General features: G+C 31.2%; 1 protein-coding gene across 2 annotated transcripts; it reads left to right on the top strand.

Moving 5' to 3' along the window:
• Positions 1-2,951: 2,951 nt before the first annotated feature.
• Positions 2,952-10,534, top strand: LOC109789189 (Peptidase family M48 family protein). 2 transcript variants are annotated; one of them, XM_029274438.2, is made up of 9 exons: positions 2,957-3,246; positions 3,355-3,412; positions 5,721-5,788; positions 7,789-7,968; positions 8,279-8,375; positions 8,740-8,849; positions 9,056-9,189; positions 9,272-9,465; positions 10,271-10,534. In XM_029274438.2, the coding sequence occupies exons 1-8, from the start codon at positions 3,028-3,030 to the stop codon at positions 9,408-9,410; spliced, it is 1,005 nt and encodes a 334-aa protein (XP_029130271.1). In that variant the 5' UTR covers positions 2,957-3,027; the 3' UTR covers positions 9,411-9,465; positions 10,271-10,534. The 2 variants fall into 2 exon arrangements, with proteins under 2 accessions (XP_020203691.1, XP_029130271.1); XM_020348102.3 differs by lacking the exon at positions 10,271-10,534 and having other exon boundaries at positions 2,952-3,246; positions 9,054-9,189; positions 9,272-9,411.
• Positions 10,535-12,336: the final 1,802 nt, after the last annotated feature.

Raw genomic sequence — 12,336 nt, 5'->3', positions numbered from 1 at the left:
TATCATGTGCAAAAAAATCACATGCAGAATAGCCCGTTCTGAAACCAGAACAGTTCGTTCTGGGATTCATCCAAAACGGCCCGTTCTCCATCCAGAACGGCCCGTTCTCCATCCAGAACGGCCCGTTCTCCATCCAGAACGGCCCGTTCTCCATCCAGAACGGTCCGTTCTCAACTACGATTTACAAGTCAATTTAGTAGTTTGGAACGGCCCGTTCCAGATTGGGAACGACTCGTTCTGGGCTACTAAATCACCCATATTGGGCTTTTGGGCCTTTTGAAATAACTTACTACGTTACATGTTTTCCCTTGTGGATTGGGACTACCATGACCATACATTGTATGCGAGCAGATCAGGGGTAGGTGGTGCTGTGACGGGTTAACAGACTCTAGTGAAACTCAGTAGGAGAGCTGAGGCTTTTGTTGTGAAAATTTCAGTTATAGACCGTCAGTCTTTTTGTATAGAATAACACATTAAATTATTAGTCATATATATGTATATGGGACATTACTTGTTATTTCCTAATATGTTTATAACTGTTTAATTATGATGTGTTATTTTATGCATTGTGTATGATAAGGAAAATACATGTTAGTATTTCTCCTAATGCTATAGATTGTGTGAGATCTGGCCAGTTGTTACACATACAACACCATTGTGTATTGAGAGTAAGGATTTGGAAATCAGAAACAAACAAGCAAACAACAACAATGACCGGAGATTAGTTCTTAAGCTTCGACAATTTTTTTAAATGATGTAAACGTTTCTTTTGTGGCCTTAGGTGCATTGCACATATTATTAAATGATTGTTAAAGGATTATGTTTCTTTTGTGGCCTTAGGTGTACTGCATATATTATTAAATGATTGTAAAAGGATTACGTTTCTTTTGTGGCCTTAGGTTTACTTCTTTTGTGGCCTTATGTGTACGTACATATTATTAAAAGGATTTTTTGAATTCTGATGCATCTTATTAAGTGGGAAGTTTCTTTATGCCTTTCTCGTTTACTTTGAATTAGGGCTTTATATCTTTTATGTGTTTACTGCTTTGTATATTTATTTGAAAATTAAGTATAATAAGTTTTAAATATTATATGTTCATCCTATGGTTCTTTGTATACATGAATTTTTATTTGATATTAAAACAAACATAAGGTTCTTTTAGAAAATATATGTTTAGTGATACATATAGTTTTAATAAATTAGATAATAGTCACAACATCTTTAATTAGTTAAAATTATATATACATTTAAAAGTCACATTAAATACATTAATTATAATTAATTATATGTAATGTGATGAAATATACCCATAGAATTTTTTTTGTATTTGTATGATTGATTAGAATAAATATATGGTTTATTTATTAGAGTTAAGAGTTTATGATGAAAGACTTAATATATTATGATACATGATAGATAATACTCATTATCAAAAGGACCTATCACATGGTTCATATATTTGGTTTCTTATTTTGATTGATAATTAGATAAATGGACCAAGTGAGAGAATATTGGCATAAACACTTTTTTTTTTTAACAGTGCAACAATATGATAAATGGAAGCAACGTGCCTTCAATTTCCACAGTGGGCATATACGCTCCTAATTTTTCTCCTCTATTAAGTAGTTAACATATTCTGAATTATGTGATCCATTATTGATGTTGATTCAATCTATTGCGGATATAGTACCATGATTCTAGCATATTTGTCTAACGTTCAAAAGGGACTATGATGGATTAGAGTTCTATAAATTAGACGAATATCTCTTTTTTGGTCACTAAGCCTATGCTGCTTTTTAACATACAACACCATCGTGTATTGAGAGCAAGGATTAAAAAATCAGAAACAAATAAGCAAATAACAACAATGACTAGAAATATTGGTTCTTTAGCTGCAATTTTTTAAAATGATTTGAACAAATTTATTTCAATTGTTTACCATGTTTAGATCGTTAGAACCTTATTTTACTTGGAACATAAAAAATAACTTTATCAAGTGTAATTTTCTAAAATATTAGGCATAGTTGCAGGTTTTCTTATTGGCATCTTAGAAAAGGAAAAAAAATCCAGAAAAAAAAACTAAAAAACAAAATAGAAACACATAATCTCTTACTTTAGAATAAAAAAAAAAATTCTATGACAGTAACTTATTTTTATCATGAATCATGTCTTTATTTATCATTTACAACAAATGATTTGTTATTTATAATAATAATTTTAAAAATATAAATTATATGTAAACCCACAGTTAACCGCTAATTATTTAAATTTAAAAAATTTGATTTAACATACAGCAATGTTAAATTTTTTTACATCTAAATACTGTCCATTTAAATATTGTTCGAACAATTTAATATTAAATTCAATAATTTCTATCAAACTCTTTTCAACGGTTGGGAGAGTAATTATTTAATAAAAATTATTATTTTTTATTTAATATTAAAGGAGTCGGGAAACTTCGTATTTTTAATAATTATACATAAATAAATATTAAAAATTATAAATAATTATTTAAAAAAATATAATTTTTTTTAATTTAAAAAATATAATAATCTACTAAAAAGGAAGGAAAGTAGAGATGAGGTTACCAAAATATATGCGAAGAGTATTGATACAGTCACCGAACTTTTGTCCGAAATTCCGTCCAAATATTAAAATAATAATATATTTTTAATAAATTTATTTTAAAATCATTTTTATAATAAATTTATTAAAAAATATTATTATTTTAATATTCGGACGAAATTTCGGATAAAAGATTCGGAAGTTAAATCATTACTCATATGCGAAACAAAAGACGTGTGTGAAAATGTAATTTCATAGAAATGGAAGGTGCGCTCCCATTGGTTAACGAAGTGAAATAGTCAACAGAAAATGAAGTGGCGCGAAACATGTACCATAAGCATGGCTGTGGTCACAACTACCCTTACGTTAACACTTAACATTAACGACAATCTTAAACTCATATTCCACCCCCAAACAAGCCACTATTCCCAACCATAGCAAACCCGCGTCTCTTCAACTCAATGGCGTCCACGCCTTTCTCCTCTCTCTGCCACTTCCACAAACCCTCCCTCCGCTTCCTAGCTTCGGACGCCTCCAGGTTCGGGGGCGCTTCGGCCATCGCCTTCCCAAAGGCTCGGAGCAACCGCAGGATCGGCATAATCCCCGTTTGCAGAGCAGGCTCCGCCGTCGTCTTCCGGAACCTCGACGCCGACGAGTTTCGCCACCCGCTTGATAAGCAGGTCTTCGCGCGCCTTCAATTTTTGCATTAAGTGGGGATTCTCGTGTTTTTTTGTGTCTTTTGGGAAGCGCTAATGGTTGGAACTATGGTTTTCGTTTTGATGTACTAGAATACGCTGATACTGAGGGCGATTCCGGGATTGAACGAACTGGGAAAAGTTCTTCTAGGTAACAAGCTGATGCCTCGTCTTCTAAGTATATCGCAGTTTTGGTTTTGCTGAGTGTTGGAAAATCGGGAAATTGTGAGATTGTCGTATGAAGTTACGAGGTTTAATGTATGCTACTTACTTGTAATTCACTGTTTATGTAGCAGGTTCTAGAATTTTTTTTTAATTTTTTATTCTTCTTTCTTTGTCCCCTTTTTCTAGTGGAGGATGGAGATTTATTGATTAATGAAACTTGTACAAAGTTATACTCTGTCTCGGAAAGGTTCTTGTATGACCCTCTTGTTCCCGACTTGGGTGTTCGAAGGCAATCAAACATGGACAGAACTTAGATGGGGTTCCTTAGTTTTTTTTTTTTTTTTTTTTTTTGGCTTTATTCTTGTATCAGAAATTCAGATTTGAAGTTTCATGTGCATGACTTATGTTGACCTTTAATGCATTTTTTTTGTTTTTTTATTATAGTTTATCTATAGGGAACTACAATTATGATGTTTGGACCTTACTCAACATCAAAAGTTAGCTCATGGGGTGAGAGTTACTCTCATTTATATATGTAGAGCTTTCAATAAACCCTTCTTACGCCGAAGATTAGATATTTTGAGTGTGAAATTTATAGAACTAGACATTTGAGATTAGTTGATAACAACATGATAGTGGGTGACTCTATAGACTCAACAACCACCACCAAGATAGTTTCTAATATTATCTTTATAATTTGAGTTTTGGTCCAACTAAAATCCAAAGCTAGCTTATAAGATGAGAGTTGTTCCTTTTTATATATACCATTATGTTCAACAAAAGTACTGGACAAACCTTAGATGTAGTTCTTTATTTTTTATTTTTTTTATCCATTGAAATTACAATGACAACGATAAAGTTCAAACCTAAGATATTGTACATACTACTTCAATCCTCAACAACTAGGTTAACCTTAGATGAAGCTTTTTAAGTGCATTTGGTTGTATTCTCCAATCATAATTGAAGTTTCACCTCCATAACCTATGTTGACTGTTAATACAAATCTTTATTATGCAGATTTTTGAAGTGAAACTACAAATATTGGAGAATAACATCAAAAGCATGTAAGGAACTTCATTTAAGTTTTGTCGTGGATTATTGACTCATCATTAATGGTTAAATGTTACGTTCATTGGGGAACTAATCAAATGTCAATAATTTATTGGCTTAGTACACTCGAGAATCGAGATATGTATACTAGGGTATTATTTGGTTCACACACAAAATAGGATGAAACCAAATGAATTAGAATTTAGAAAGGTTTTGCTCCCCCTTAATTCTGATAGGAGACCAATGATTAAGAGGATGTATGTAAGGCATAGAGGGGAACACAATTGTAACCGAATAGTCTATAGGAAGGGAGTTAGTGAGGAGTTAGGAAGTTGTTTAGAAGTTGTTAGGAGATGAGAGATCTCTCTAATATCTCATTGTATTTCTCTGGTTGTATTGACCAGAAGAATTACTCAATAATACAGAGGCTCATGCCCAAATTCTTTTCAGTGTGTTCAATCTTAAATCTTTCTATCACCGGTTGTAACCTATCATGCTCCAATCCATTTAGTGCAATCAAGGTGTGCCATTTTTTAACTATATTTTATTGTATTCTGTTTTTAAAAATGCAGCACACATAGATTAGAATCCTGTGTCCGATTGGATTCCATTCCAACATGTTAACCAAACACACGGCAGACAAGAATCTCTCACACTCATGCCCCTCAAAAATTTCCATGCAACTCACTGGACTACACTTTAATCTCACTAAAACGTTGGTCCAGATTGTGCACATACTTCACTTAGTTTATGCAAGTATATGAAAAGTTGGTAGGAAAAGTCACCCTGTATATTTCCCCACACAGATAGCCACTACTTTGTACCATTTGCAGAATGCCAAAACAATCGATTATCAGTAATCTAGACTTAGCATAAGAGGCCAATGAATGGTTATTATATCTTTAATAGCAAGGCCTGCCCATCTGTTCTTAATATTGTCTGCATGGTTGTGGTGTAGTTATTCTTTTTCTTATAAATAGTGAATTTGTCTGCTATGATGTGATCAACGATGTTCAACTGGGGAAATATGAGGCAGAAAACGCCACCACTGATTTGAATTTTTACTGCTTATAGGCATGCTTTCTGATACTACTGTGAAAATAGTTTGTCATTGTTGTATATCCATGTTCCTGATACATAGCTTTTGTTACTCAAGTGTCTTATGCTCAATGATGTTTTTGAATAATCTTACACCGAATTGGTGAGGTTGCTCTATGACATGGTTCCCTTTAAATGAATTGCAGGAACTGTAGCTGAGCAGGTTATGCTCCTTGAAAACATTGGGACATCTGTCCTTGTTTCTAAAAATCAGGTAGCCATACAACTAAGTAAAATAAATATACTTCAACAAGTACTTGGCAAAGGGTAGGAATATATGCAATATAATAGATACATTTTCCCTTGTTTGAATAGTCATTGCCTATTTGTGGAAATGCAGGGTTTTGTTGTAGTTCACTCTTGCTACATGCAAAATGATGAAAATACAGTCATGACACATTTATGAAGGCATTTATCTGTGTATATGCATTTTAAAAAAAATGCATGTTGAAAGTATGTTCATGTAAATGCATTTAAAACAAAATGCATGTATGTTGGCAGAGCTCTATAATTATCTGTGAGTTCCACATTTTTTATTTTGGCTTAATTACACTTTTGGTCCTCCTAATTTAGTGTAGGAGCAATTTTGGTCCTCATAATTTGAATTGCTTAATTTTGGTCCATAAATTCAAATAATGGGCAATTTTAGTCCCACAAACAATTTACCATCCACAATTTAACAGACGTTAATAATCTGGATTTTATGCTAAATAAACATTAATTATATATTATTTAATTTCTTACGTGTCAAATTATTTAATATTTAAATTTTAAAAATTTTAAATTCAAATTCGTTTTTTAACCCTCCGTACCCTTCCCTTTGTTTCTTCACCAGCACCCTCGCCAGCAACGCTGTGTACTTCTCCAACACCTCTGCCACAATCGCCACCAGTATCATCTCTTTCCAACAATCACAGCGAGAATTTTTTACTGAAATAAAATTTTTAAATTTTTTTTTTACCAAAACAGCACCTGTTCCAATTTATTTACAGAAGTAGCACCTTTTACTGTTCATGCTCAAAATTCGGTTCCCGGGAAACCGAATTCTGAGTAGTGTTTAATTTTTTTTTTTCTTTTCTCTTTGTAGTTCAGGTTGTGTGTACGGCCCGTTCTTCAAGCAGAACGGGTCGTTCTGCTTGCACGTGTAGTCTGTTAATTTTAAAACTGGAACGTCCAAGCAGAACGACCCATTTTGATCCACTCGTCATTGTGTATTTTTGCATCCGGAACGGCCCGTTTTAAAAGGAGAACGGGCCGTTCTGTAAGTGCTGCATGGAGAACGGGCCGTTCTGAAAGGAGAACAGACTGTTCTGAAAGGAGAACCGGCCGTTTTGGATCCAGTTTTACACCATGCTCAGATCCAAAACGCAAAAAAAAAAGAAAATTTAAAAATTCTATTTTAGTGAAAAATTCTCACTGCGATTGATATTAATACCTTTTTCATTTTGTTTTCAATGTTATTTGAATTTAAAATTTTTAAAATTTGAATATTAAATAATTTGACACGTAAGAAATTAAATGATATATAATTAATGTTTATTTAGCATAAAATTCACATCATTAACGTCTGGTAAATTTTGGATGGTAAATTATTTGCGGGACTAAAATTGCCCATTATTTAAATTTATGGACCAAAATTAAACAATTCAAATTATGAGGACCAAAATTACTCTTACACTAAATTAGGAGGACCAAAAGTGTAATTAAGCCTTTTATTTTTTTCCTCACTAATGCAGAATCACAGTGCATTGCATTGCCTGTGTACTTGTATATATGAATGTGCATCTGTGTCACCGTTCTTGATATCCATCTTGGTTCTGATTAAATATATGAAAGCTGTGAAGTATCTGCACTTCACATTTTTTTATTTCCGCTCAGTTGAGCTGTATGACATAGTGCATGTTTGGATGCACGTCCAAGTGACTAAAACTTATGTTTAAGATGTGAATACCTAAAGCTATCTAATGAAGCTTCTACGTCAAAATCAACGTAAACGTGATTTTTGATGAAATTAGACATAAATCCAAACACGCACATAATTTATCTTTCAATTATATGTAGTTATAATCTTCCTGTCTGCAATTCAATAATGATTATATGATTTTATTTTATGCAACATGGATCAACAATTAATGCAATTCTGTTTCCTGCTGAGTTGTTGCCATCTAATATCACCTCAAATAGGTAAATAAACTTTTCTTCTTGTTTTGTCAGCTTCCTGATCTTTACAACCTAATGGTCGAAGCCGCAGAAATATTAAATGTTGATGCCCCTGATCTATATGTTCGTCAAAGTCCTCAGCCAAATGCATATACATTAGCTATAAGTGGTAAACGACCGTTTGTTGTCATTCATACTAGCCTTGTGGAGCTCCTGACAAAAGCAGAGTTGCAGGTTCTAATTTGTTTTTGTTACATCTTTTTTCAACTCAACTTAACTAGTTTAGCATCCATGAAGTCACCCCTCTCCCAACCCAAAAAAAAAAAAAAGAAATGAAAACATTCCTGCACGATCCATCCATCAATACTAAGAATTTGGAAGATAGATTTTGAGGTGAATGATGTTGGATGTAGGTTCCATTTCATGGTGTATAGGTTCTTTGCCAATATGCCTGATCAATTTATTAGTCCAGCCATGTTTTCCTATCTTATCTATTGTTCTGGTTCTAAAATATTATTAACTTGTCATCAACTCACTTTATCAGGCTGTTTTGGCTCATGAACTGGGTCACTTAAAATGTGATCATGGTGTGTGGCTTACATATGCAAATATTCTAACCCTTGGAGCCTATTCTGTACCTGGTAGGTGATATGGAGCGTTTTTCTTAAGTTTTTAATAATGTCTAAATACCCCAACGCATGGATATATGTTATACATTACGGTAAAGTAGTTACTACGTTGGATAAACATTTTTTTTATCTTGAGTATGATCTGCGAATAAAATCCATGTCACTCTTACCACTTGAAGACTTGTTCATAATGCAATATTTCAAACTTTTTTCTTTCACCTTTGAAAGCGTAGCTTATTTTGATAATGGATATATATATATATATATATATGTGTGTGTGTAGTTCTATCTTTTGCGACTCTTGTGTTATATTGACTAGGAGTTTTTTCATACTTTGTTCGACTGAATTATTCATAACTAGTACCATTTGTTGTAGGCATTGGCGGTATGATAGCTCAGACTTTGGAAGAGCAGTTATTCCGCTGGCTTCGAGCAGCTGAATTGACTTGTGACCGAGCAGCTCTTCTGGTTGCTCAAGACCCCAAGGTATTCTGAGTTGACGTCAAAAATCATGATCTATGTGTAGATTGGTTATTGAGCCTGTTTGGATACAGTTTAAAAAGGTCTTTGAAAGTTTTTTTATTCACTAGTGAAACTTTTAAAAATCTTTTTAGACTTGTATCTAAACATGTTCATTGTTCATCGATTGAAATATTGAAATGTAAATTTTTTATTCCCCAACCCCACAAGAGGTGGTCATATCTGTCCTCATGAAATTAGCTGGGGGATGTCCATCTATGGCTGATCAACTAAATGTGGATGCATTCCTGGAGCAAGCTCGCTCTTATGAAAAAGCTGCTTCGAGCCCAGTTGGGTGGTATATAAGGTTTGTAGCAACCTGTTTAGGGAACTAGAAGGTTGTGTTGTGATTTCTTTCATTCAGAAGCTAAACTGCTGCTACTGATTAGGAATGCACAAACAAGGCAACTGTCACATCCTCTACCTGTTCTACGTGCTAGTGAAATTGATGAATGGTCAAGAAGTCCAGCTTATAAATCGCTTTTGAAACGTGGAATTCAGACCAAATCACTGGAACAAAATGTCTAGCAGTGCGTGCTTGGATTTTGTCCCAGTGCACAACAGCTCAATACCTATTAAAACGGTAATGTGTCTGCTTTACTTTTCCGAAACTTCACCTATGACAGTAATAAGATCAGCAATAATTATTACACCCTCTGTATAAATAAAAAGGATCAATTTCACACAGATGAAGAAATGCAGTTGAATGCATTTATATTTCATGATATTATATAAAATATTATACACTACATTTACTAAAATATCTTTAATCACATTTATCGTAAATAGTATTCTCATTTTTAGGGATGTTTTTGAATTAAGAGTATTAAATAAAGTTGACTTGATAGAAATTTACTTATACTTTTAAGTATTTTTTACTTATATATTGGTCTAGAAGGAGTAATCTATTTATATGAGTGATAGAATTAAATATAATGCAAGAGCCACCACCCTTTCTAATACATTTCTCCTAATATAGAATACACTTCTTATTTTTAGCTAAAATTTATTAGAAACACAAAATTATGGGTGAAATTTATTAAATAAGTGAAATCTTTAATACAATTTTGTGATTTTCAATAAATCTTAATCAGTATTAGAATGTGTTTAGAAGAGTGTTAAAAAGAGTGTGTTAGATTATTTAGCATTTATCATACATGTAAATGGTAGATATTGCATATAATATATGAAGTTGGATTAAATATAATGACAATAAGCCTGGTTCTCATTCCTTTCCGCAGTAGTATAACTACATGTTCATACCTTCCTAAACGGTTTAGGGAATAATAAGTATGCCAGTAATGTTGGTCTAATGGTCTTAGCAAATGACGAGCCATAACCCACTATTTTTTATTTTACTTTATGGAACATTTAATGCTTGGTGGCAGATGTTCAAATGGTCTCAGGAGGCAGTATATTTATTGTAGATCTACGGCTGCTTCAGACTTCTCTTTCTGTAAATCTACAAATGTGGATTCACTATGTTATATAGTCAACCTGTAAGTATAATTTTGATGACATGGATTATTATTTCATAGAAACATTGGCTCTGGGAAGGGAAAGAATTACATGTATAATTCTAGATCATAAAATTTATCGGAAGTAGAAAACTATTATGCAAGTTTTATGATAGAATTTTTATTTGTATGGTATATATATATATATATTTTATAGTTATGTTATTGTTACGAAATATTTATTAATTTTGTTATTGATTATTTCTTTTGATCGATATTTTTAATAATTTTTTTTAACACAAATTGAATACGAAACTTTGTTTAAAAGGTGTGAATCGCACCACTTTTGGATTAACAACTTATATAGAGTTTCTGGCAAGATTATTAGATTATATATCAATCAGTGGAAGAAAGTAGGAGTCCTTGCTACATCACATTAGATAAAATGGCAAATCCACTTAGACTTCAAGTTGAAATTGGACCGAACATGTCGGTATGATTAATTCGATCTTTTTAATTGGTTTGATTGATTTTAAAAGTTGATTGGCAGCGAACTCATGATAAATCGGTAGAACAGGTAGAATAGATTTAGAATCGTTCAAATCAATTCGCACTGGTTCAATTAAAAAATATATTTTTTTTTTAATTTTATAATTTAATTTTAAATATTTTCAATAAAAATATATATTTAAAATATAAATTAGAATAACTTATTTTTAATATTTATCTTGTAAATATAATTTAATCATTTATGTTAATTTATAATTTTTAATATTTTTATTTTTGTAATTTATATTATATTAATTTAATAGTTTTTATTCTAAATGTAAACTTATTAATGAATATTATTATATTTTATTAAAATTAAACCTAAATATCATATTATGTTTAGTTTAAAACTTAATTATTATATTACATAAAATGTTAAGAGTTCATAACTTTTAGTATTATAAAATTATAATATTATATTTATTTAATATTATTTTGATATTGATAATAATAATTATTATTTTATTAATATTTATTTAATCATGAATCAATTATAATTAAATTATTAAACTTTGAATTCTTGTTTAGATCAATTTAATAATCAATCTGATTTTAAAAATATTGTTTCACACCAATTTCCTTCTCCATATAGAATTGGTTGGTGGAGAAATAGAGTTGGTCACTAAAGGAAATGTGAAAGGAGAAAAGTAAAGAATTTTAAAAATTTTATTACTAAAAAGTTGATAATTGTGTATAAAGTTTAAAAATTAAGTGTATTAATAATCATTGTAATATTTTTTTAAAAAATGTTTGAATTGAAGCCTCGATTGGGAGTATGAAATACTTTACAGAAATTTATTTTGTACATTTTTCTCACTATTGTCATTCATGATTTTTAGGATTGAGAGCACTGTTTTTAAATCCGGACCGACCCGGCCGGTTGGACCGGGAACCGGTGGTCCAGCCGGTTCGAATCTGAAGTTGGATCGGTTATGTAGTCGACCTGTTTCAAACCGGATTGAACCGGTCAATTTTCCGGTTCAACCGGTGAACTGGTGGGTCAAACCGGTTCAACCACTTTTTTTTAAATTTTTTTTTAAAATTTTTTAAGGGACCATAAATCACAAAAATAATAATGAAAATTGAATCTCTTAATGAAAAAGCAAGGAATCTTATTAAATATAACAATGACTACTTGTTCTAATATATTTGTTTGCAATATATACAACTTAAATAACTTTTATAGTATATTATTAATTTTAAATTATATATTTAATAATGCAATATCTATGTAAATATTATATATATTATTTTGTGATATTAATTGCAAGCATATTATATATGTACATATTATTTATATTTTTAATTTGTATTAATATACCGTTTAACATGTAATTTTTTTATGTATTTTTTTACAAAATAAAAATAAAAATAATTTTAAATAAGATAGGAAAATTGAAATTTAAAATAAGATATGAATTTATTAAAATTTATAAATATAAAATATA

This window comes from Cajanus cajan, chromosome 4 (genome assembly GCF_000230855.2).
Source record: "Cajanus cajan strain Asha chromosome 4, NIPB_CcT2T_4, whole genome shotgun sequence".
NCBI lineage: Eukaryota > Viridiplantae > Streptophyta > Magnoliopsida > Fabales > Fabaceae > Cajanus > Cajanus cajan.
Note: the sequence above shows the minus strand (reverse complement) of the source record. Positions and strands in the feature narration are given on the sequence as shown.